Genomic DNA, 27,371 nt, shown 5'->3' on the forward strand with positions numbered 1-27,371 from the left:
CATAAGAACCTAGAAACCACCTGTAGATCCGCTGGTGCTCGGAATCCACACACGCAGAAAGAGGAATCCAGCTACAGTCTAAAGGGAACATTATAACGCATTTTGTGCTGTGACTGTGTGGGGGAAAATGGTGAAAGGCTATAATGATCGCCGTGATTTGTTAGATGTTTATATCAGTACAGAACAGCGCAATAACTTTTACACAAAACTATGCTGAAAGCATCTCGTGTGTCGATTCGACCGAGTTACTGAAAGGAATCGGTTCGATAGAACGATACGCTCACGAATCGCACACCCTTAGCGATGCTTGTTAATGTTTATTGTCCGTTAAAAACACCGACTCCGCGTGCTCGGCTTCTCGTTTCGCGTAACGTCCTTGATTATTAACTGACAATATCTCACGAAAAGGCAAGCCGGACTTCCACGCTGGTGTACGCAAGTTGTTAGCGCGCTAGTTAGTTCTTATGAGACTCTAGCTAATCTTCAGTGCGTAATACCGCCGGCGGCTGTCTGCGGAGATTAGCTCCGTTCTCGCTGGCTTTGCTCTGGAGTGTTTAATCAGCTCCTTAGGAACGAGCAGGACGGTTAGCTTAGCTAACTCGCTAACGCCTTTTCTATGTTTACTTCACATTTTCGCACCTTCCGCTTCCTTTAACCCTCACTTGGGTTAGCTTAAACCCTTTTAACTTTCCCCCCTTTTCGTCTGAGAGTATGAGTAACGTTAGAAATCCGCTGTCTCGGACTCGGTCTGAGGTGTTCAGGCAGCTGAGGAGGGAGCTGTATGATGATGATGAATTTCGTCAGGTTCCTCACGTCTTTGTCATTATGGGAGCTTCGGTAAGACCTTTTCTTTCTACATTTAGTCCTTTATTACTGGGCTACACCGCGCTTCACCACACAGGCGGGCTTGACGCCTAAACCTAAGCGTGAAGCTGGCGTTGGCTTCTTATTCGCCTGCCCCTCCGTTGCATTTCCCGTTGTACCTTAAATCGTGCAGCAGTTAGTGGCGCGGCTGTAACTATGGCGCCACTGCTGGATAATGGAACTTAAGGTGGAACGGACAATTCGCGCAGGAAACCGACTTTAGCCTCGTAATCCTGTACAGACTCATCCCGTAACGTACCTATACACACTTAGCACATTAGCACCGTTTCCCTACCGCTTCACTCCCCTGCTGTCCTTTACAAGAGGTGTGTCAGACATAAACAGAGTACCTTGCATGACTGACATGCCCAGGCTTTTGTAACATGAGTTCTGTGTGGAACAAAAGTGCCTTTATTCTCCATTTTGCAGACTCATTCTACATAGTCCGTTAACGGGGTTAGGAACAGTGTGAAAAAGTCATGGCTGAATAGTGAGCAGGCTGTCCTCAGTGTGTTTAGTAACGCATTCCCTTACAGGAAAGGGAGAGGTAACATTTTCAGAATACATTTAGAGTACATATTCCTAGGAAAATCTTTTTTATTATCACTTTTACTTCATTGACACTGAGCCTCGTTCTTCCTCACAGTTTTCTTCGTGTAATTATTCCGTTAATACATTCATGAAAAACTCATTTATCGTTTAACTGCCTGCTTCAGTTCAATCCCCTGAGCAAGACTGACAGACTACCCCGATACTAAGCTTATCACTCAGACATGTCCACTGCTAAGGAGATCATTAGTTTGATCATCCCCCAAGAAAGTTCAGTAATGCTGAGATTGAATAGCTGATTTAACCCTTGGTTTTATCAGTCTACTCAGGCTTCAGCAGTAATATCAGAGCTTGTAATGAAGATCTTTAGAATTTGTGTATTGAGTGATGTAATATTTCTTACAAATGGCCTGAATTTTAAAGTGCTTGATAAACAAGCTTTGATGTATATTTTTCATTTAGTGGGTACATGTTCTAAAAGCATTCTCTTAAAAGTGTATAACAGTATTTTAAATACTGTCCTTACAAAATGTTACTTGTACTGAATACAGATACTTTCTGCATATAGATTTTCATACAGATTTTTTTTCAGTGAGCAGGGCTCAGCTCTTCACTCACCTATATTCTACACTGTGATATAACTGAAAACTTCAGTGTAATTAACAGTTTCAGGGCAAAGTAGACAAATAATGTGCATATTCTTTCCTTTCCTCTAAGGGAGACCTTGCCAAGAAGAAGATTTACCCCACGCTGTGGTGAGTCTCTGCATACGTCTGTGTGTCTGTCAGTGTGTGTGTTCCTAGTTAATCATCAAATCCTGTTTTTAAGGTGGCTGTTTAAGGACAGACTCCTTCCAGAGGAGACCTACTTTGTGGGCTTTGCTCGTTCTCGCCTGACATTGGATGACATTCGTGCCGCCTGTTTACCTTACATGAAGGTAACAGTTTAATGTTTCTCTTTAGCAAGAAATAAACCAGTATTCTACAGCTTATTATCATATGTTGTAGATGTGAATGAGCAATGCAGGCCCAAACAAGATAATACGACTGCTGTTTTAGTTTGCTGCTGCTTGAAAAACACGTCTAATCAATATACCACTTTTTTGTTCGTGTTTATGTGTCTTATCAGGTAAAAGAAGAGGACAGCGAGCGTCTGTCAGCGTTTTTCAGTAGAAACTCTTACCTGGCTGGGCGGTACACAGATGGAGAGTCGTTTACACAGCTTCAGTGCCACCTGGACTCTTTGGCCCCTGGAACTGCTGCAAATCGTCTCTTCTATCTGGCCCTGCCGCCCACTGTCTACAATGATGTCACCAAGAACATCCACCAGCACTGCTTGAGTGATGAGTCAGTGCCCACATACAGTACCTCGTTATCATAGCCACTGAGAAAAGACTATATAGTACACAAGCCGATTTTGGAATAAATGTGAAATTTTCCTTATTATAATTGATTTTATAAAAGCTCTGTCATCGTTTCTGCAGAGGAAAGCCGAATGAGTTTGCAGCTGATGTTCAGCTGAAGTACTGCATTTGGAAAATTCACTTAAGACTTTCACTACCACTAATTCATATTTGCATTTGAAAACTTATCATTTCTTTTATTTATATGGCTGAAAGCAGGGCTGCCTAAACTACGACATAATTAGGACATTAGATTTGGCGAGCCAGAAAGTTACCTTAACCCCACCCCCTCACAAGAGAACAGATTTTATACTATATGTAATTTATTGAATTCTTATTCTCCTTTTCAGAATATTTTTAGTGTAGTGTAATATAGAGTCAATTGTAAAACTGCTTGCCTTATTATATGTATGTTTTTGTCTAATTTAAACCTGGCCCACCATAACCATTGCACCATGACACCCCCAAGACAAAACATTTGGAAACCCCTGGTCTAAAATATGAGGCAGCTAGCATTAGCAACTAGCATCCTCAGAGTTTTAACCTGTGTTACACTCGGGTCACTACATACTGTCATGTGCAAAAGTCTCAACACCCTCAGTCACATTACACATTTTGTTTATTATTTTTTGTGAAAATAAGTAGACATCATCTATGTGGAGCACACAAAAATTTTTTTTTGACAAAATTCAGTGCAAATTTGTATTTATCTGTTAAATTTAACAGCTTCCCAAAAATTATATAAAATGTGCCATAACTTTTTGCATGAGAAATGTGTTTTCTGTAAAGGATGTATTAAGTAATTATTGTAAAATCACTAGCATATGGCCTTGAGTGTCAGAGAGCACTGAAATCTGCATCATGACCTTGCAGACAACCTTTATAAATGTTTTTATCTTTTATATGTGACTGTGTGCAGGGGCTGGAACAGAGTGATTGTAGAGAAACCCTTTGGAAGGGACCTGCAGAGCTCAGAGGAGCTGTCAGCACACCTGTCCTCCCTCTTTAATGAGGAACAGATCTACCGCATAGATCACTACCTGGGCAAGGAGATGGTGCAGAACCTCATGGTACTCAGGTAATGCACTTCAGAGATGGGTGTTATTTAAGCGCAACATTGCTAGGTTACAAGATCAGTAAGGTGGACTCTCAGTTAAAGAGATGTGTAATGGGCACTGATGGAATGCCTCTCAGCCAATCACAGAGCTGAGCAGAACTAACTGTTGACAAATTTCCACCACCTCCTCCCACTTTGTTTGGCAGAAATTCACTTAAGCCTGTGTTGTTCTCAATGTTTCTGGATTCCAGATTTGGGAACAGAATTTTTGGCCCTATTTGGAATAGAGAGAGTGTGGCCTGTGTAGTCCTGACATTTAAAGAACCCTTTGGAACTCATGGAAGAGGTGGATACTTTGATGACTTTGGCATTATCCGGTGAGAAAGCATTACTTTTGTGGGACAACTAAGTTGCTGCATGACTGCTAATAGCATGAATAAACACCTCATGTTTTTCACATGTTCTCTTTTTTTTTTTTAGTTATTTTGTCCTAGTGCAAAATATATGGTATACACTATTAAAACATTGTTGCTGCCTAACAGATGTATTTTTTTAACTGTATAACAAACATATTTGTTTATTGAATGTTTACTTATATATATGTAGTACATCATTATATTATAGTTTTTACGAGGGGAGAATTATGGTACTTTAAAAACCCATGAATATTCAAAGCCTGTAAAATGCTGTTTGGACCAGCCTTAAAAAATCAACATTGGATTTTTTTTTTACACAGTTATTCTTGGCTTTGTTATTCCTCTCTTTTCCCCCAGTGATGTCATGCAAAATCATCTACTCCAGATGCTCACCTTGGTTGCCATGGAGAAACCCACTTCCACTGACTCTGACGATGTGAGAGATGAGAAGGTATTGCATCAGTGCCATAACACGTTAGACAAAAAAGCAAAAAGGAGGCCGAATCTCACTAGATCAGATACTATAAATAATAAATAAAGAGCATTAATAACATTTTCTCTAGTGTTAATGGGACAATTTCATCAGTAACACTAAGTGAAATGAGTCTGCTTTTGTCTCAATCTTGAGGTAAAAGTCTTAAAGTGCATCGCTCCAGTGGCTCTGTCTGATGTGGTGCTGGGACAGTATGCGGGGAACCCTGAGGGGGAAGGAGAGGCTAAGCTGGGCTACTTAGATGACCCCACCGTTCCTGAAGGATCCTGCACCGCCACTTTCGCCACTGCAGTGCTCTACGTCCATAACGAGCGCTGGGAAGGTGAGCAGGCTTTGTTGCTAATGGTATAAGGACACAAAGTGTAATCTACCTTTGTTTTTTATCTTCTTTTTTTTTTCCTTTCTGACCCTTGTTGTGTGTAGGGGTACCCTTCATCCTGCGCTGTGGTAAAGCCCTAAACGAGCGTAAGGCTGAAGTGAGGCTGCAGTTTACAGACGTTCCAGGGGATATCTTTAACTCCCAGTGTCAGAGGAATGAGTTGGTAGTCCGTGTGCAGCCTGATGAGGCCATTTATGCCAAAATGATGACCAAAAAGCCAGGCATGTACTTCAGTACCGAGGAGACTGAGCTGGACCTGACGTACCGCAGCAGATATAGGGTAAGACTAATCATATTTACACAGTCCTCAGTGCTTTTGTAATTATTATTCAGTTATCTAATGTTTTTATGTGTAATCATAGTAGTGCTACATGTAGTTTTAGTACAGTATGTGATTCATATTCTATGTTAGGCATTAAGGGTGCAAATGACCAAATGCCCCACAATACAATATTATCACAATACTCAAGTCACGATACAATAATACTTCAATCTGCGTAATTGAGTAAGGCGATACTATGTGTTGCAATGTATTACCTTTTCTTAGTACCTTTCAACTACAAATAGAACCGCCAGGAGGTCTGCAATGTTTGCCCTGGTGTAACTTTTGTGCCCTGCTCTTGTTTGGAAAGCGTGGGACAGCATTCGCCAGTCCTGTGTGAGATAATGCACTGTTAGAGTCACGTAGGAAGCCACTGCCCTTCACATCCATGCATCACGAGTTAAAGTAATCCTGTCTGTTGTATTCAAAGATTCTTCAACTTTACACCTTTTTTGTGTAACATAGAGTATGACTTACATATTGTACTAAATCTACATGTGGCACTACTATCATTACACATAAAAATCATTAGAAAATCAAATAGTAATTATTCAATTATACCTCGGTTCCAGTGTCTTGACCATGTATCAAAAGCCTTCATTTGTCACAGTGTATGTACGCAGGTCTTTGCGCATGAGGTAGTTGATGGATTATATTATTTTCTTAGCTTGCTCCAAATTGGAAGGTAAATTTCTCAAGCTAACTGTATTCATTGTTTGTTTTTTTTGGTGGACCTGATTTCACGTTGGCTTAACAAAGCAAAAGTCAACATCTTACTCATTAGCTTCTTGTTCAGATTTTCCTGTTCCACCTTAAATGGTGCAACAATTTATTTGAACAAGATTCCAACAAGAAGTTGGCAAATAAGAAGCCAACTTCAGCCTTGTTTGCCTGCTCTTTTAAAGCTGTATCTGGATGGTGGCATGTGTGGTGAGCCCTCATGTTGGTAGTGTTTCCAGGGTATTTTGTTTTCATATAACACTCCTTGCAAATTGCATTTGTCATATTCGTGCCCTTTGTCCCGTCGCTGACTCTCACCTCTGCTGAAAGCGCACAAGGGCTACAGTTCCAATGTAGCAAGCCAGTAATGGAAGCTCGGACTCACCAGAATCATTACATGCCTGCCTCAGAACCACGTCAAGTTAAGGAGGAATTCCTCTGATTTTGAGAAGTAAACAAAATCAATCAAAAGTAGGTTGATTTAAATTGGTGTGACGTAGAGAAACTTCAGCACAGATCGTCTTTACAGTGGTGTTGTCTTGCAGTGTCTACAACACAAATACAGCCATATTATGTGCTCTCCATAATAACTAGTAAAACTACAATGTGTAATGTTGATTATGATAAAATAGTGTACAATGTTTTCTTTGGGTTTTTACAACAAAATGTACTACTCTGTAATGAGTGTATTTTGAAAAATGTTTGGCCAAAACCTAATCTCAAAAGTAAAAAGTGTGGTTGGATAGTGTAGTGGGTAACACCTCTGCCTTCTACGCTGTAGACTGGGGTTCAATCCCCATGTGGGTAAGCACCCTACACTACACCAATATGAGTCCTTGGGCAAGACTCCTAACACCACCTTTGCCTACCTGTGTATCAAACTGTGATCGCTCTGGATAAGAGCATCTGCCAAATGCCGTAAATGTAAATGTAAAACACTGTTTTATGATGGTTTGAAGAGTCTACTGACCTTTTGTTATGCATTTTAACTATGTTCATTTAAAAAATCACCATGGCCTGAATTATGTGAGTACTTAAGACCTCTTTTCAAAAAGTGATTTATGTTTGAAAGTCTACTAACTCTTGACTAACCCTCGTACAGGACGTGAAGCTTCCTGATGCTTATGAGCGTCTGATTCTTGACGTGTTCAGTGGGAGTCAGATGCACTTTGTGCGCAGGTGGGTCTCCTTTAGCGCAGTTTCACCCCACATCAGAGCTGCATCTTGAACTGTAGAGTGCATTCTGAATTGTGTTGTGTCTGAATTATGTTTGTGCAGTGATGAACTGAAGGAAGCCTGGAGAATCTTCACTCCCCTCCTCCATCAGATTGAGGCAGAGAGGGTACAGCCCATGCTGTACACATACGGGAGGTAAGACATCTGATCACCAAGGATGTCAGTTTAATTAGGAAGTATATTTCAGTGCTTGCATGCTATCAAACAGCTGCCTGATTTTTCATTAACTGCTCAGTTCACTGTCCACAGTCACTCAGATTAACAAGAGCTGTGACTTACCAGCAGCAAGCATGAGATTCAGTAAAGATAATGCCTGTAACCAAAAAATGTTTATACCTATTTAGTCAAAAATCATGCAGCCCTGTGTTATCACTTATGGTGGCATCATTTTACAGTAGCAGAAAAAAATGAAATTCAGTGCTGAGATATTATGACTTAGCCTTAAATTAATTTTCACTCTGTCAACAGCCGAGGACCCAAGGAGGCTGATGAACTGCTGAAGCGGGTAGGATTCCACTACGGAGGAACTTACAAGTGGGTTGATCCTCATGCTGTGTAAACACTCCACCATTCCAAATGGATTTTTCTCTCACAATCAAACCAAATTTCCTTCCGTCACTAAGCAGAGAAGAGCGTTAAAGACTCATTCCTGTTCAGACTGAGGGAGATGAATGCAGTGAAATCCTGATCATTCACTAAGACACAAGTGTTAATCAGTGAACGAGTTAACTGCCTGTGCACTGGTGGTAAAATGGGTTGAAGATTTCAGCCTCAATTCAGTATTATTTTTTCTCTAATGTGAATATAGAGAACCAAAAACCTGTATTTCCAATCAAAAGATGATGCTTCATGATTGCTCTGCAATAATTCATCTAATGCATTTCTTTTCATTTGAATGTAATTGGAATTTAATTTGTTTTGGGGTTTCTGTCCTTCTGATGCTGCTTCATTTGAATGATTCCATGTGAAGTTCTTCATTTTCCATACTTCTTTTTCTCCAGTTGCTGAGACCATGTTTCCCATATATAGAAGGGAATAGAGTAATGCAGGCAGACTGGAGTTTTAGCTGGTGCTTTAAAAGTTAAAAGCAATACGCACAGTACTTTTGTAATACAGTACTTTTGTAGTGTTCTATGTTGGATTTCTGTTACAATTTGAAGTACAGATGCACTTTTTTGTATTATCTGTATAAACTACAGTATGCTTTGCATATGGCACTTTGTCAAAAGTGGAAAGACCCATGTTTACATTTTTTAAATCATTATGGCAAAACAGTAGTTGGGCATGTGGGTGGGAGGGTGTAGTCTTGACAAGCCACCCACACGAAAGATCACACCTGAGAGTGAACGAGCTAATAAGGATCAGTAAGAAACATATTGGAAGGACCAAGGTTTATGTTTTTCTGCGTCAAGGTAAGGAGCCTTTCTGTACAACCACCTTGCTTAAATCGCAAAGAATCTGAATTCATATCTTAAGTTAATGTTTTAATTACGTTCCACACCTCTTCAGGTCCTGTCTGTACACATTCCTACGAGCCGCCACGTCTTTCGGAATTTTGAGCACACACCTGTCAGTCATGTCACTTAATCTGCTGGTTGTGACTCTCACTCACTCACAGGTTGCATGCTCTGTCCAGGGGAATGTTGCCTTTCCGCTCGGAGGACAAATGAGTGGTCGGTCTACTATCTTTAACTTCCAAGAATAAGTATGTAGAATGGGGTGTGCTGAGTATACCACAGTGCTAATGACATGGGCTTGGCTGTGCTGTACGTAATAGTCTGGAATGTACTTAAATGGCCCACCAGCACTTGTATTTTGAGGATTTCTATGGTAAAAATAAAAAGTGGCTTTTCTTACAAGTAATATTTGTGGAGTTTTATGTTTAAGGAGTACTCCTTGTGTCTTTTTGACCTAATCTCTATCTTGCGCATATGTATCATGCACTTAATTAGCATGGACAATAATTTCCCTGTACTTGGAAGAACAGAGAAACTTCATTAGAAGCACATAAACGTGTTATATAATTGTGTGGTGTAAAAGTCAGAGGTCACACTATTTCTTTATTTCCATACAAACAATCATAGTGGACATGTAATATATGGTATTCATTTTCCTGCATCTAGAAATGATCAGAAACCATTTAACAGAAAATTACAATGATGGTAAATAAACAGCTAAATATAAAGTTTTGTATATAGTGTGTCCACCCTTTGCCTTTATTACAGCTTCCGTTCTTTTCAAGAGACTTACTTTCAGTTTTTTGCTGAAATCTGCAGAAATATTTTTCCCACACCTTAAAAGTTCAGTCTTAGAAGTTTGCTGCTTCTCACCCTTCAAGTAATCCTAATTTTTTTTTTTAAATCTGAAGTTAGAGGAAATCAAGCTCCATTCTTAAAGACGAAGGCTTTAAGTACTTTTTGTCTGATGGGGACAGTTTTGGTGGTCTGGAAGCTCTTGGATGATTGTAAGGAGTACCATTTGCTCTTTTTGTTTTTTATTCCAGTTTTGAATGGTTTGGACATGTGTTGAGGAGGAATAGTGGATATATTGGGCAAAGTATGTTGGAGATGGAGCTGCCGGGTAGAAGGAGAAGAGGTAGACCTCAGAGAAGGTTTATGGATGTAGTGAAGGTGGACATGGAGATGGTTGGTGTGAAAGTAGAGGAGGCAATGGATGGGCAAGATGGAGGCAGATGATCCGCTGTGGTGACCCCTAAAGGGAGCAGCCGAAAGAAGAAGAAGATTCCAGTTTTGAAACTCTTTTTCTTCCCTGCTTATTTTCCTTTGACATGTGCAAGTGTTTTATTTTTATATCTAATCTCAGAAATATCGCCTGAAAAATAAATAACTTGCACTGAATGGCTGTTGACTGGAAATGAATTAAATGAAGGGTGGCCTCTGACTTTTGCACAGTATTGTATAAATGTATTTTGAGTCAGTGTTGTTTTGTAACTGACTGTGCTAAAGGTGTCATGGATAGAGATCAGGTTGAAAAATTAAAGTCTTTTTTCTTTTTCTTTTTTTTTTTTGAAACTATGGTGAAAATGATCAACTATGAGAATTTAGACCAGTTTGTTTATTACTGTTTTATATTTTGTAAGTTAAATAAGGAATTCCATTGGTTATTACAACATTATTTATGGTTGTTAAGTTCATTAGGTGTGTAGAACACATCTCCCTTTGCAATTCCTGCTTCCTTCATGGCATTTCTGGGCATCTCTGTCATCCTCGATACCTCTGGCAAATAGACGCACCAGCTGACCACGAATCCTGAACACAAAAAGAGCAGCCATGGCAGATGTCATGAGTTGGGATTCAAATGAGATTATCCAAACTAAAAATGAATGGGTAACAAGTCAGTGAGAAATTTTACTTGAACAAAATTAATCAAGATCTGGTTCAGTCAGTTGTGTGCATTTGTAAATACCATGTTTGCATATGGTCAAGCAACAATACTCAAACAGGCTGTGGCATTCAAGTGATGATTGGTATTAATAAGCCCAAAATGTGCCAAAAATTTTTTTTCCCACATCATTACACCACCTCCACCAACGTGGACTATTGACACAACACAGGTTGGGTCCATGGATTCATGCTGTTCATGCCAAGTTCTGACTCTACCATCTGTGTGCCTCAGCAGAAATTGAAATTCAGCAGACTAAGCCATGTTTTTTCCAGTTTACCACTGACCAGTTTTGGTGATCTCTGGTCTCTGCCCACTGCAGCCTCAGCTTTCTGTTTTTGACTGACAGTGGAACTTGATGTGGTCTTCTGCTGTTGGAGCCCATCTGCCTCAAGGTTCAAAATGTTTTGCATTGCGAGACGTTTTTCTGCTCATCACAGTTGTACAGGGTGACTATCTGAGTTACTGTAGCCTTTCTGTTAGCTCAGCCCAACTGTCATCAATAAGGTGTTTCCATCCTCAGAACTGACACTCACTGGATGTCCTTTATTTATTGCACCATTCTGATTAAACTGAAGTGACTTGTGTGTTAAATCAACACACTTTTGGCACTTCTAGAAATACTTGAACCTGACTCCAACAATCATGCCATGGTCAAAATCACAGAGATCACATTTTATTCACCTATTATGATGGTTGATGTGACCGAAGCTGCTTGTATCTGCATGATATTATCCACTATATATAGTGGATAATATATATATTATACATACACACACACACATTTGTGAGCTTAACAATACAGTTCAGCTGCAGAAATATTAAGAAGTTGCTCTTGCTTGCTTTCAGTAGAAACTATTAAAACTTACCTGCATGAAATCTCAGTGTATGGCAGAATCTCTCCATCGCAGTTCCACACTGACACTGCAGGAGGTTTACTGCAGCAGGGCCCACAGAAAAATTCTCTCTTCTTCCTTTCATCTTTCATCTCTTGCTCTTTCTGTCTTTCTGCAAGGTACTGCTGTGAGCCGTCCTTAGAAAATTCAATATCACTTTCACACAGCTTCTCTGGATCTTCCAGTACTTCTGAAATGCTTTGTTCTCTTTCCTCATCATCATAGTCGCCGTCAGGAGGAAGAGAGAAGCGCACTGCTTTGACACGGTGCACCTCAACAAATGGCAGGTCAAACTATATAGAAAAAAGAACATAAAACAGACAAATACAAAGACAATCTTTCAAGAATTTAGTTTTTTTTTTTTACTTATTTTTGTGTGCTATTTGCTGATTTTACTACATCAGTAAACGATTTCACTTAAGCATAACCTATAATCTATTGTAAATTATTATGAAAGTTAGCACTTGAATTATTTAACTGTACAGATGCATGTTTTCTTTCATTGTTGTTCTTTTTATATTTAGTGGCTTTTCTTTAGCCACTACATATATTTTCACTGTGTTGCCTTGTACCATTGTTCCACTAATGAGCTGGCCAGATTGTAACTGGAGAGTGGGACAGATGCTGGAAATGACTGTCCAACTAGTGAGACTGTGTGGGTTCCGCATCATTCATATGAATGGCGATGTGTCAAATCCACTGACTGTACATTTCATGTAGGGAGAGAGGTGCAGGGAAATGGCTCATACATGAAAATAAACCACGTGGACAGTTTTACTACAAAAAGGCTATAAACAATAAAAGACCTATATTGTGGAAAACCAGATTTACTTTGCTGTTTCAAAAGGCATTTGATGAAGTAACTAAACAAAGTCTCAACACACACCAGTCACTCTAAAGAGAGGTTTGGAAATGTTCATATAAATTTTACATTACAACCCCAATTCCAATGAAACATAAATAAAAACAATACAATGATTTGCAAATCCTTTTCAACCTATATTCAATTGAATACACTACAAAGACAAGATATTTAATGTTCAAACGGATAAACTTTATTGTTTTTTGCAAATATTCACTCATTATGAATTTGATGCCTGCAACACGTTCCAAAGAAGTTGGGACAGGGGCAACAAAAGACTGGGAAAGTTGAGGAATGCTCAAAAAACACCTGTTTGGAACATTCCACAGGTGAACAGGTTAATTGGAAACAGGTGAGTGTCATGACTGGATATAAAGGGAGCATCCCTGAAAGGCTCAGTCGTTCACAAGCAAGGATGGAGCGAGGTTCACCACTTTGTGAACAACTGCGTGAGCAAATAGTCCAACAGTTTAAGAACAACGTTTCTCAATGTGCAATTGCAAGGAATTTAGGGATTTCATCATCTACAGTCCATAATATCATCAAAAGATTCAAAGAATCTGAAGAAATCTCTGCAAGCAAGCGGCAAGGCAGAAAACCAATATTGAATGCCCGTGACCTTCGATCCCTCAGGCAGCACTGCATTAAAAACCGACGTCATTCTGTAATGGATATTACCACATGGGCTCAGGAACACTTCAGAAAACCACTGTCAGTGGACACAGTTCGTCGCTCCATCTACAAGTGCAAGTTAAAACTCTACCATGCAAAGCGAAAGCCACATATCAACAACACCCAGAAACGCCGCCGGCTTCTCTGGGCCCGAGGTCACCTGAGATGGACTGACGCAAAGTGGAAAAGTGTCCTGTGGTCTGACGAGTCCACATTTCAGATCGTTTTTGGAAATCATGATCATTGTGTCCTCCGGGCCAAAGAGGAAAAGGACTGTCCGGGTTGTTATCAGCGCAAAGTTCAAAAGCCAGCATCTCTGATGGTGTGGGGGTGTGTTAGTGCCCATGGCCTGGGTAACTTGAACATCTGTGAAGGCACCATTAATGCTGAAAGGTACATGCAGGTTTTGGAGCAACATATGCTGCCAAGCAACGTCTTTTTCAGGGACGTCCTGCTTATTCCAGCAAGACAATGCCAAGCCACATACTGCAGGTGTTACAACAGCGTGGCTTCGTACTAAAAGAGTGCGGGTACTAGACTGGCCTGCCTGCAGTCCAGACCTGTCTCCCATTGAAAATGTGTGGCGCATTATGAAGCGCAAAATGAGATCGGAGACCCCGGACTGTTGAGCAACTGAAGTTGTACATCAAGCAAGAATGGGAAAGAATCCACCTACAAAGCTTCAACAATTAGTGTCCTCAGTTCCCAAACGCATACTGAGTGTTGTTAAAAGGAAAGGTGATGTAACACAGTGGTAAACATGCCCCTGTCCCAACTTCTTTGGAATGTGTTGCAGGCATCAAATTCAAAATGAGTGAATATTTGCAAAAAACAATAAAGTTTATCTGTTTGAACATTAAATGTCTTTTTAGTGTATTCAGTTGAATATAGGTTGAAAAGGATTTGCAAATCATCATATTCTGTTTTTATTTATGTTTTACACAACATCCCAACTTCATTGGAATTGGGGTTGTACATTAAACTACACAAGTGTTGTAAAACACATGAAAAATGTAAGATATGGGCCCCTTAATCCTCTGGCTTACTAGAAATCAGTTACAGGAAAATCCACCCTGAAACACTTCATGTTGTTTAATAGAAGTTACATTATTTTTCTTGCACTTTGTTGTTTGCATTTTCCATTGTAACTCAGCTGTTTTCATTGACCTGGTTGATCTTGAGTGTCAGTGTCAGAATATCAGAGTGGAGCTTATTGAGCTAAAAATAAAAATGCCCATATTCAATGAGTTACCAACTTTAGTTGTTGTTTAGTTGTTTTCCAAAGTCTGCCTTACAGACTATACAATAAACACTCTGGTGGCCTCACCTGATCCTGGGTAGTGGTATGTCGGTGCAGGTATGTGAGGAAACCCAGGGGGTTGGTGTCCCGCACCAGGATGAGGTCACCTGTTCCATCAGCCAGGTGTGCAGAGGGGGAGAGTCCCTTAGGGCTCCGTGGGCACGAACTGGATATGCAGGTGAGGGACACGCACCTGAACCTGCCCTCCACACTTATCCACTCCCCTGAGGATGGGGAAAAAAAAAAACATATAGAGCCGTCAGCTAGTGAATAAGCAATGAATAGCATGTGACTATTTCACCTTTAAAACCTCAAAAAACTTGATTTCAATTATGCTTTCCTTATACATTACATTTAACAGACTCTCACATACAGACTTAAAATGGCAGCTGAAGAACATTAGAGGATGTTCCTGGACGAGAAATCAAACCTTCAGTCCACTGTGTGCAGGGTGATGGTGTTATGCACTATGCATAATTAATCTCACTGAATCTGAGCCATATGTCTGCATGCAATGAAATCATTACCCTTCTTTCCATGTAGCGATTCATGTTCAGTTAAAGACTAAATGTACATGAACCTTTCAGGATTTCTTGCTTAGTGAGCTAAATAAACTTAGTTCAGTGTAAGCCTGGGTTTTCTCTCTTGCAATGATAGATCTCTTTTAGTGGAATATAATGGCATAGCAATTTATGCAAGTTTAATTCAGGATTACAGATTGTAAATTGTAAAACCACTGAGCATCAACCTTCTGGAGGAGGTAGCCCTTTGCTGTTTCTTTTCAGATCTCCTTTTTTGTTTTTCCAACTGCAGGGGATCAGTCACATAAAAATACAACTTTTTTGCAAAGGAAAGCAGTCATACTACATACATATCAAGAATAAATGTAATGCTTTCGTATGCGCATTGTAAGATTGCGAAAATGTGTGTGTGTGTGTGTGTGCCTGACTCCTTGATATCTTCCTCCTTGAGCCAAACAGCCTTGAACATATAAGATAATACCCAAACAGTGGCACATTTTAAAATAACTCCTGTAATGATTATATTTCTGATTCTTTTTAATACCATTGACTAACATATAGCTGGAAGGGCAAGATCCCCAGATCACTTACAACATGTATGAAAATTTGTCATAGTTTCAGAAAGTTGTTAACTGCTGTCATAAAACAAGTTAACAACAGCTGCATTTCTTAGGTTTTTTGAAGTTGAAACTTAGTCAGAAACCTAACTTAGTTGAACATATGGATAGGAAGTGAGATCAATCTTCCTACCCTGACAAGCTTTTTTGGAGTGGTTTACACAGTTTTGGCAAGCTTATGTAAATCCTGCATTGTTTCAAACAGCTGCCAGCATCATTAGATGGCCCAACCTGCTTGGAGGAGAAAGTTAACTCTGTTAACTCTGTCAATTCTATTATGTCCACTAATGACGCACTTGCTGGTTAGCATCACACCGAATGTTGAGGTAAAGGGAGGTCAGTTATGCACTCCTGGACTCTTCACCACGGATGGCTGTGGAATGGCCACAGATCAAACTCTGAGCATGACTACACCACTTGGGAACCCCTGAAACACACTTTTTGAATGCAGATGGCTGTTTATTGTTATAAGATTGAGAAGCTGGTGTGTCTTACCTTCTGATTCAATGCTGTACTGACTGAGCTGCCTGCTGTAGAGGGAGCTGCAGCTGTCTGAGTGAGGAAATAGTCTCTCTGTGCTCTCTGAGCACACACGGCACCTACACGCGCACACAGTGACACATGAGAGCTGATTAGGATTGCATACATAATATAAAGTTACTGGTAACAAGACTTTCTTCTCCTGAGCAAGAGCACAGTGAAGGCCTAGCCAATAAAATAAAAGGTTAAAAAAAAGTTCATACACGTCTTGGTAAATTTGGTAAAGTCCAAAAAATTGGTAAAGTCCCCCAAAGCACAATGTAAATGTTCCCTCAAAAGATACAACGAGGTCCAAAAGTTTGCCATAAATGTTTTGAAGGTACACTACATTCACCTCCCCAGAGGAGAGGGGCATATTTGTACTGTTTTCTAATTCATTCTAATTATGTTTTTAAGTAGAAAAATTAAAAAAAGACAGATTGTAAGGAATGAATTCAAAAAAATATGACTGCAACAGAATATAGCAGACTGTTCCTTAGCAACATCATTGTTTTCAGAAAGCATAGGGGGTGGAAATCTCTCGCCTCATAACAGAACTCATTAAGATTCTTTAGAACAGTGGTTCCCAACCATGGTCCTGGAGGACCCCTTGGCCTGCACATTTTTGTGTTTTCCTGCCACTTCAACTCAGGAAGGGCTTCTTAATTAACGGATTAGGTGGATCAGATGTTGAGAGCAGGACAAACACAAAAATGTGCAGGGCAATGGGTCCTCCAGGACCACGTTTGGGAACCACTGCTTTAGAAGATGATTCAGCACTCAATGCCCTGATGTGATGAAATTAAATAAACTAATTCAACATTTTTCATTGACAAATTTCACCACATTCTGACTGATATGTTCTTTAATTTCACAGTTCATCTCGTATCTCTGCATATCAATGTTCAGCCATTCAGGTTTGGTTTTGTGCAGTCATAGTAACTACTGTTCCTTCACAGGCTGCTCTTCTTTCCTTGGAGATCATATTACTCGAGTACCGAGCAGTCAAGGGCACACGGCTCCCCTCAAGTAGTAACAGCTTGTTTGCAGAAAGCTTTGAGGAGTTCCATTAGTGGTACACCAAGAACTTTCCCTTCTCTAAGGTCACACCACAGAGGTAAAACAGGAAGGCCAAGGGCCCTCTCCTGTGGTCCTTACATCTCTAGTGTATCTTAACCTAATAGGGTTTTCTAGCACACTTTAGATGCTGGTCCACCGTAGATGCTCACCTTGTCTTTCACTCACATTCAGCTAAATACATATTCAATTCACCTTAACTTTTCCTTAACACAGCCTGAACTTAACTTCACACCAACACATAATCCTAATTCCAACACGGCTGATACCAACTTGGTTTCATCAAGTAGTCAGTTAACATTTTAAGCATTTGTAAATATGCTGTAGGGTGCTACAAGTTGTGATCCTTATATGATGTTTCATCTGTTTTATCAGAACTTATTTTACATTTATTTATTAGAAGTATTATCACTAGATACTCTAGAACCAATAAATGCATTTAAATCTTGAGGCAAGCTGTATTGCATACATACTGTATTCTTATAACAATGTCAGATTATATATCAAACTTTCTTTTTCAATACTACACCAGCTTTCAACACATTTTTTATTTAAAACTCCACTATGTAAGTTTTGGGGATTTAGCTTCTCTGGTGTGTAATTGTACATGATATGTGGATAAAACATTCAGTAATGAGGCCTGTGTTTTGGTCCCCTTCCCCAAACAGATGAATCTGTTGTTTGTGAGCATGTTGAAAGAGTATTCGAAGAAAACTAGGTGAAGGACGTGTCTTCTGAGAATGTAAGTGAATAATCCACTATTGTCATCATTTCTGAATCAATACATTGTTGATTTTGCATTTGAGACCTAAACATCAAGCCAGACTTACTTTCTGAACCTGCGCATGTGACGTTAATGTGTAGAGAGGTATGATGCGGTGCAAAACAATTCTCATGAAATCTGATCCAACACCTCTGGCATTTAAATTATTGTTTCAAAGCACAGACACCATATTTTAGTGTGTTTGTGTTTCTCTTGACCCTTGACTAGCAAAATAGTGCAGCTTTAAATAGGCCAACACTGTGTGGACATTCTTTTGTGCCTGTAGGCGAATCAAATCATGCACACTAAGATATGAATCCATTAGCATATCTAAAGCAAGCAGTAGAAGAGCTTGAAAAGTGTTTGCCTTTGGCCATAGTATCGCTTCAGTATCAAGCACTGGTAATTCTGGTATAATGACCACCCTAGTGTAATACTCTAGTATCCCTAGTGTGAAATATATATACATTTGCACACAGAAGGGAGATTTGCAAATAGTTGTGTATGGTTAAGTTGTTTTCAAAGAACCTGGCTTTACCCTGAGAGGCAGCGAGTGCTGTCTCTTGGGCTGCTGATCTGGGGATCCGCAGGTAGATACTGCACTATTCCCCTATAGCTCCTGTTGCACAGGTACACTAAACAACCTACAGAGACAGAATACAGAGGAAGAGAGAGTTAGACAGAGGGCTGAGTAAAGCTTTACCTCATACCTCATTTTATTATGTATTAATTAACATGTGGATACAAAGACAAAGAAACCCAGTTAAAGCCTAAGCCTGGACTAAGAAGAATTTGACAGTGAATTTTCAACAGTGATGAGACCATCCATACAAGGAAAACCACCTGCAGAAGTATAAGCACCAAAATATTTAAATGTAAATGTATATGTAAAAGAGAATCTACTTATGATCTGTAGGAGGTGCACAGAAAAGTGGTTTAATTTAGAAATACTTTAATGCAGAGAGCTGCTAAGGAAGCCTTGGAGGTTTATTTATGATGTTTTACCTGAGTAGTCGTATCTGAGAGGTCCCATCCAGCGGTGCCTCTCACTTTCAGCCAGCACGTCACCATAGAAGCCATAACCCACCAATGAAACAGAATAACGCACCAGGGTGGACTGATGATGGACAGAGCACACATCCAGAGGCTGAGAGTCTCCTAGAGATACAGAAAGGCAGAGAAAGAGATTGAAAACCATCTTACCTACAAGTTCATAAGCTAGGTAGACTGTATGTGTGAGTCCTTAGAAGAAAAAATAAGTCTAAACTTTAAATCAGTCAGTATCATTTTATTACATACTACTATAAAATTGTTTGTTTTTAGATCAAAGTGATCAAACTGGCAAAAAAAACAAATTTATAGTTTTCCCCATAATCCAAATCTAGTTGATTAGCCAAGATAATATCTAAAGCTTGCTTCTTTAGTTGTACACTGTACCTTCGAGGATAATCTAAACAAGTAACAATGAAAAATTATACGCTAACAAAAGAGAATTATGTACATTTTTGACCAAAATATCGATTTGAGTCTCGGCATAACCTAGGTTCTGAAGAGCGGCGGCCCCTTGCATAAAACATCTTGAGTTAAATGCTTAATGGATGAATTTGAAGCTAAAAAATTTAACTTTGCCACAGTCAAAAACTTTACAGTACTATGAGACCACTCTTCATTTATTTAATTTAAAAAAACAAAAGAAGAAAACAAACACTTTACAGGAAACTACACAGACGCCTCAACAACTAAACATGATAATGTTTTTGTAATATTTACTATGCTCTACCTTTACCTTTATAATAGCTTATATTCTTTATGGGAGACTTGTTTTCCATCTTTAAATTGTATTTTCTGCTACTCACAATCCAAATAATCCCAAACACATTCAGTGATGTCAAAGTCTGGACTCATTGTTCTGAGAACACCAGTAGCTTCTTTGTTTGATTTGCAAATGTTCTTCTTTTTTGTCCATTTCCTTTTTCTAAGTCAGGGCATCTTTACAGATGCACATCTTTTCAGACAGAGCGTTGATTGTTAAAGTTGTCTTCTCACAGTGGAAGAATGGACATCTCCTGTACACTTTTTGGAGCTTGATTTTCTCCTCTTTCTCAAAGATGAAAGCTTTAAGTGCTGCTTATCTGATGGTGACAGTTTTGGTGGTCTACCAGGTCCTGTACCTTTGTCTCATTGTCAGAAGTATCATTTTCTTTATATCTTTTAATAAAATGTTGAAGTCCAGGTCTCGAAAACTGTTTTTTTCTTCATTTTCCTCTTCCTTATGAAAATGGATTGCCATATATACATTATCAGAAATATCTCCTTAAAACATATAGCTTGATGTACTTAAATTTAGCTAAAAATGAAATAAATGAAGGATGGTCTCGACTTTTGGACAGTACTGTAATTGACAAAAAAATAAAAAAATAAAATCAATCAATCACATTGAAAGTATAAGGCCAAAATTTACCCAAAATGTTTTATAGAAGTGACCACAGCACACCATCAGATATTACTGGTTTCAGTATAAATATATTAATTTAAATGGAAAAAATACTGTATGGTTTATCCTACGTTGACCAAATTAAATTTAAAAAATCAATTCAAAAATATGTATTATTCATACAGAAAAGATTCTCAGAATCTGGGTTTGTAAGATTTCAGTATCTGAACAAAAAAACTGTTACCAATAACAATGTGCAATGCCGATGTAACGGGGTCATTCACACCCACTGTAGCAAAACAAACACAATCTGTGGAGCCTGTAGGAAAGAATAAAGATGGATCAGCTACTCTTCAATCTTTAATATCCATGGAACACACAGGACATTCCTTATTTGTCCACAATTACTAGCCAGCAAACTATGAGAAACCTGCTGGAATGATGCCGATGTGCAGGTCACATGGTTGCAGCATCACAGTGGGGTCATGTTCCGAAATGCCCGCCTCCTGCTGCGTTCGGCCAATCACGCCATGCAGCAGCTCGCTGAACATTCCATCTCCTCCCACACAAATCACTCTGAAAGGCGCAGAAAGAAACAAAGAAAGTAAAGCACATGGAGCCTTGGGATTACAGTAAAGCTGAACTACAGGTTTGGTTAAGAGGGTTTAATCACTGCATAACGAGACACAGTACCCCAGAGTTACCTGTTAATTGCTTCCGAAAGGCTTTAGCTTGAACAATGGGCACTGACAAAGCTCTGATTTCAGGTGAGAACACATGTGGGACAATATTACGTCACTTACCCGTCAAAGCCAGTGAGGTCTTTCTTCAGGATGTGGTCTCTCGCCTGATTGGCACGTTCAGTCACTAAAAGGACAGAAAATACTTTATTGCAAATCATCGCTGTCCAAAAAACTTCACTGATGGTGTAAAAAAAAAAAAAGTTTTTAACTTTTAAACTAAGTTCATGTAAAGTGAGTTTGTTCAAAACAGTTTTAGAGAATTCCTTTTCGTCGATTCATCGTGAAAAACTTTTACACAATGAAAAGTGCAGCTCCTGTTCTCAAATGAAATAAGAAAAATAAACATTGAAAAAATTGAGCCTTCATCTGGTATCTAAAAACCTAAAATCATGTGCACCGTCAGTGGCTTTCTGTGGCACAAGTTGTAATCAGATTGCTTCCATTTTTAAGTCGTAAAAATCTTCCCTTGTTTGTGAAGTGGGGCTCATGTGCTTTACTAAGTGTAAAGAAGAGCCTGTGCTCTTGCATAGGTTCTGTACTGTCACTCCTTAAGTTTGATGACTGATCTGGCTTTCTTTCTTTTTCCTTTTCTTGATAAAGGCCATGGCCTCATTCTGTCACCAACATTAAACAAGGTATGTGCTTTCAAGCCTCCATCTAGTATCTGAAAACCAACAACCAAAAAATGTGAGACATTCACTGTGATTTGATAAAAATTTGTATAGATTGTTTTTAAATCAACATAGGCTTTCTCTTGTTTTGTAAAGTGGACAGCATGCAGCTCTTTTACTGCCCTGTTGCAGCTCCACAGCAGAAATCAGTTGGTTTCCTGATATGTTGAATCTGCAACGAGAAACTGTCAAATTCTAAAAAGTCATGAAGCTGAAGTCAGCTTCTGTTCTCCAACTTCTTGTTTGAATTTTCCTGTTCCACTTTAAATGGTGCAGCAGTTAAATTCTGGCACCTCAAGCACCTTTTAAGGTGGAACAGAACAATTCTAATGAAAAGCAAGAAAATGGGAAACTGACTTCAGCCTTGTAAAAAGTTGAAGGTTGAGAGACATTTAACATTTAAGAAACTATTCCACTTCTGTGGAAATGTATCCTGCCGGAGATGCGAGAAAAGCAGCTATAGTTGAGCTAAAGCTTTAGGCAGATCAATGTAAGTCTGCCTGTAAGTCTTTTTGTTTATATTAAATTTGTTAGCCTATACTAGTACATTAGCACATACAGCCAATATGGTAAATGGACATAAAATGTTGTGGCTTCCAAAGTGGTTTGACTTTTGTTGCAAAGACAAAAAGGCTCTTCTTAACATTGGGGTTGCGAACCCTGGTATACAATACACTGTGTGAACATTTCATGATGAGTGGACAAACAGAACTGGTCAAAATGTACTTGGAATAAAATTTTGACACACTGACCTGCATTAAAGTTAAGAACCATCCTTTCTTTATCCAATGACTGTTTCAGAGATAAGAGGTTTTCCCAGGACAGTAATGATCTACTCTTGTCACTCTGTAAGCTTAATAATTGATTTGGCTTTCTCCCCCTTTCCCTTGTTATCTGGCTATCTTTCCTTTTCTCAATAAAGACCCACAGCCTGTCACTTGAGAGCCACGCTTGGGGACACTCGATAACATCAGAGATACCGGAGCACAGCGGAGCAGTGTTGTATATGCAGTGTCTCAGTAGCTTACCCACAACATGAGAGCTGATGCCAGCCAGCTCGAATAGAGGAGCCACTAAGGAGAGATAGATCTCCTTGCCCCTCTTCTTTCCCCCATAGGGGTTAATGAACACCAACAACCTGTGAGGACGAGAGGAGCCTAGTAGAGGACAGATAAATGGAGACACAAGGCACAGAGCTGTCTTAGACTCAAAGATGTAAATTAGATTAAACAAACACACATGGACATAGTAGTAGGGCTGCGCCTATTCATATTATTTATTCTATTAATTACAAGCTAGGGGTGGGCAATATGACAATATTTATTATCATGATAAATCTGTCATATTATGTCAAATGCTTTTCTGAGTATATCATGCATGTTTTATTACAATGAAAGCGTGAATTAGCCCTGTTTAACTGGATTTAGTGCTGCACAGCTGAATAAAACCATTGTATTCAAAGTTGTTGATCGTATTTTTAATGGTTTTCGCCTGTTCCAACTTTTCAAACCTTAGAAAAACATAATCTAGTGATGCATATAGTGTACAGTGAAAACTATCCTGATATACAAAAAGTTGCCACTCCTACATCAAGAAATTTAAATGATAAATCATTTGTCAAAAATAACACAGGCCAATATTTCACAGTCAAATCAAATATGTACTAATATGGTAAATTTAATGTTATTAGTTTGTCCAAGTGACTTTGGATGAACTACTTTTTAAGTGGCTCGACTCACAGTGAGTTTTAAGAGCAGTTTTGAGTTGAGCTACCCACTGGTCCCTGAGGTCACGGCTAGGGCAGCAGAACTGGGTCCTGCCCAGAGTCCATATCCTACCACCACTGCTACGTCGCTTCACATAGAACACTGTGGCAGAGACAAGAGGACATGAATTAAAGTTAACAAATGTGCAGATTGCATTGTCTAATGGAACATTATTCACGGATTATAACCAATGATTACAACAGATGTTTTCTGAAACTCACTGAAATATATGGATATATTAACAATTAATATTCTATCACTATTTTGGAAGATACTGACAACATAAGACCACATTTCTTTTTCACAGGCCCAGACAGTAAAGACTTGAGGTTTGATTCAGCATTTAGGCAGAAGCGGCATGCTTATTCCCACAAATATGACAAATATTAGGACCTTGAACATGAAAAATAATTACATGAAAAAAAAATACCCCAAAACTTTAAAAAGAATAATGAACAAGTCAAGATTTTGATGCACTATATGGAGTTCCAACTGATCTACTAAATTGATTAATATTATTCATGAGCATAAGGCTTGTGAGCAAGACTTCTAATGTGACATTCACCATCATTTCTCATTTTGCTATGACACTGGAAAAGTAATCCAATGGCCATCTTCAGAGTTTTAACTTGTGTAACACTCACTGCATTTCATATATGAATAACAGTGAAAGCTTTTTAAAATGCGAAAATCAGGAACTATTAGTTATTAGTATTGGTATCACATTTTAGTGATTTTTTTCTGGCTTCTTAATTAGCCAATTAGTTTTCCCCAATCAGTGGGGAAAACACCAAACTGTGCTGGGCAAGGCTACTTCATGACCAGGACTGAGAAGCAGTCAGTGGCTTAGCAGAACTGTCAGCATCACCGGAGGTAACTTACACGTGAAGTCTCGGTCGGTGTCCTCCGCTTTCTTTTGCGGCTGGATCTCTACCCGGCCCTCCGCTACTGCCACCACCTCACCAATCGGCACTGAAACTAAACCGTACACAGACACTTGACACGGGGACACTTGATAGACTTAAGTGATACACTTGTTGCTTATTAACTCCGGAATCCATCACCACAATGCATTATGTCAGCGTAACCAAAAACCAAGACTTTCTAAAGAAAACACTAAAAGGAAAAATTACTTAGATTTACTGTGCAGTCAAACATTTGAGAACATCCAGTCTTTATTTGCATGTATCTGGGTTTAAGGCTTAGCATTTGTTGTTAAACCATCTAACCTGTTTTTGGCCACTGCTAGGCTCTTTGTCACAGATTTATAGCACAGCTGGGGCTATTTTGAAGTGTTTCTTTAAAAAATGACTGTCCAGCTCCATCCCCAGGAAATCCTTCCTACTCTTGAATTGTTTCAATACTCAATACTCAATGGGAGAAAGAGTACTCAAGTAGTACTGCTACTGCTTGCAAATAAAATACTCCCAAGTCAATATACACTACCATTTTAGTTATAGTAATTACACCTAATGTGCCCTTTCATACTGATAGATCTGAGTGTTGCAAACTGATTCAGACCCCAGCACTTTGGAAAAGTACAATGGTAAAGGTGTACACAAGCAATGTAATGAACATGTAACAACAAAGTTGCAATTCACAAAAAACACAGGCTATAAACAAGAAGACATTTACATTTATTCATGTAACAGAACACTGACCATTTGAGTACTGTTTCCTGACATGTGTATCTTTTTCTGTACATCAGACGCCCTTTTTTAAAAAGCATTAATAATTACTTCATACGTATATGCAAAGCTGATATTTTGTATCGTGTAAAATATTGGTATGGACTATAAATTACAGAGTGCTTAAGGTGATATGGTGATTATTTTTTAATAAGGCATTGTCACAAATTACTATATTGAGACCTTAATTTACTATATAGAAGCCACAATTTACGATATTGTGGCCAAAATTACTATACTGAAACATTAATTTACCATACTGTCCACAAATTACTATTCTGAGGCCACAAATTAAAATATTGAGGGTACAAGATACATTTCTTGTAACTTGTGGCCTCAATATAGCAATGTGTGGCGTCAATATAGTAACTTGTGGCCACACCTTACTTTTAAAAAAAATCACCATGTCACCTTCGGGGCTCTGAAGTAAATATCTTACAAAGACAAGACTAAGTTTGAGGACGCTCAGTGGATCCTCAGGTTTGCTAGCTGAGATAAGGCCAGAGGAGGTTCGAGCAGCCTACAGCTATGTTTTATTTTGTTTTTTTAGTAAAAGTACGGTCACTCACTTTAACTTAAGTAAAAGTAAAATTCACAAAAAACGAGTGTATCAGCTCAGAAAACTACTTAAGGGTAACTTCTAGACCAGCAGCGAAATTTCTTGGCACATCCAGCTTCTGTCAGTCAAGTGTCAGCTCCGCTCTTCTCTTTTTGGCACTCTTTAGGTCTAAAATAGAATGATAAACCTCACAAATGAGGTTTTTAACTCAGATTTAACCTCAGAGTAGTACAGAGTCTGTCAGCCAAGTGACATAACGAAACGAAGCCTTAAAAAGGAAGTAGCAACTAAACTTAATTGACATGTTTGAAGAGTTTCCCTCCAGGATTAATAAAGTGACAGATCTATCTATCTATCTATCTATCTATCTATCTATCTATCTATCTATCTGCTGAAAGAACGACCTTGCGGTCCAGTGAGAAATTAACATTTTAACATGAACCTTTTTTCTTGCCATTCAAGTCCACTGTAAGGAAAAAGCCTAACGTGGCTTAGCGTAGCCAACTAAAACAACAACAACCTAGGAACGCCAGTCCTCCCTCGCCCTGTCCCTGGCTCATCCAGTCAGCAGCAGTAAGTGAGAGCTTTGGCGCTCCCAGGTTGTTGTGTTAGTACAATTAGCCGCGTTAAGCTTTTTTTCCCCACGTTACGCGTTTTACGGCGTCCCACAGTTTTTCGCCACTTACTCGTTTTCTTTTCTCTGTTCTTCTTGTCCAGTTCGGTCCAGCTGAAGTACCATCCGCTGAGCAGCGCTCTGAACCGCTTTTTACCGACCCAGACACTGGACTCTACCCGGACTGACTCAATCTCCATCGCCTGACCTGCCTGCCGGTCTGGAGGCCAACTTCCCTTCGGCGCTTCCCTCAGGCTTGTTTCCTTTCTCTCGTCATGTGTGCCATTTGGTCACACAGCGCTCGCGCGCAGGTAGCTTAATTAGCTAACACTAATAACGCGCGTTCGTCCAAGTCTCTGACATACTGACACTATTGTTGCCTGAAACGGAGAAAAAACGGAGCACACAGAGCTGAAAATACCGCCACAAGGTGGACGCGATAAGCGTGGCGAGAACACGGACTCCCTCCTTTCTCCGACCTGGTGCCCTATTCGTGAAAAGTAACGTCTGCAGAAAGAAAGAAACTCCCACGATTCCCTGTTATGCCGCGCACCTGTTCTTCAGAATTAGCATACTGCACTCTTATTGGTTAAGGCGCCGTAGAATATGCATAAAAGTGGGCGTGCCTTAATGCAGGTGTGGATGAACTTGTGGTGCATTTTCAGTTTCAGGTTTCTGCATGTTCATATATGAATATGCCAAATTAACGACCTGAAAAAGTGAATTAGACTAACTAGATGTTTATTTCTTCATCATGCTAAGCTCAATACATTGTTTTACCAGCTTTGTTGCCTTTTTCATTCCTAAAGAGGACAGGTATGGAATTCCGC

At 39.3% G+C, this 27,371-nt stretch overlaps 2 protein-coding genes across 2 annotated transcripts; one reads left to right on the forward strand and one right to left on the reverse strand.

Annotated features, from left to right (window-relative positions):
• The first annotated feature begins 276 nt into the window (after positions 1–276).
• Positions 277–9,301, forward strand: LOC108441407 (glucose-6-phosphate 1-dehydrogenase-like). Its single transcript, XM_017720902.2, has 12 exons — positions 277–837; positions 2,131–2,168; positions 2,242–2,350; positions 2,542–2,759; positions 3,735–3,893; positions 4,124–4,249; positions 4,646–4,739; positions 4,917–5,103; positions 5,205–5,440; positions 7,305–7,381; positions 7,481–7,573; positions 7,907–9,301. Exons 1-12 carry the CDS (start codon positions 712–714, stop codon positions 7,995–7,997), a joined length of 1,554 nt encoding a protein of 517 aa, XP_017576391.1. The 5' UTR covers positions 277–711; the 3' UTR covers positions 7,998–9,301.
• A 1,194-nt stretch (positions 9,302–10,495) lies between these two features.
• On the reverse strand, positions 10,496–27,098 carry zgc:158263 (ceramide kinase family protein). The gene is made up of 13 exons (XM_017720901.2): positions 26,615–27,098; positions 24,564–24,659; positions 23,655–23,783; positions 22,944–23,072; positions 21,305–21,368; positions 20,932–21,077; positions 20,746–20,820; positions 19,073–19,225; positions 18,606–18,711; positions 16,204–16,307; positions 14,598–14,794; positions 11,710–12,029; positions 10,496–10,707 (listed from the first exon to the last, which is right to left on the reverse strand). Exons 1-13 carry the CDS (start codon positions 26,739–26,741, stop codon positions 10,593–10,595), a joined length of 1,761 nt encoding a protein of 586 aa, XP_017576390.1. The 5' UTR covers positions 26,742–27,098; the 3' UTR covers positions 10,496–10,592.
• Between the last annotated feature and the right edge of the window lie 273 nt (positions 27,099–27,371).

Source organism: Pygocentrus nattereri, chromosome 9 (assembly GCF_015220715.1).
Source record: "Pygocentrus nattereri isolate fPygNat1 chromosome 9, fPygNat1.pri, whole genome shotgun sequence".
Lineage (NCBI taxonomy): Eukaryota > Metazoa > Chordata > Actinopteri > Characiformes > Serrasalmidae > Pygocentrus > Pygocentrus nattereri.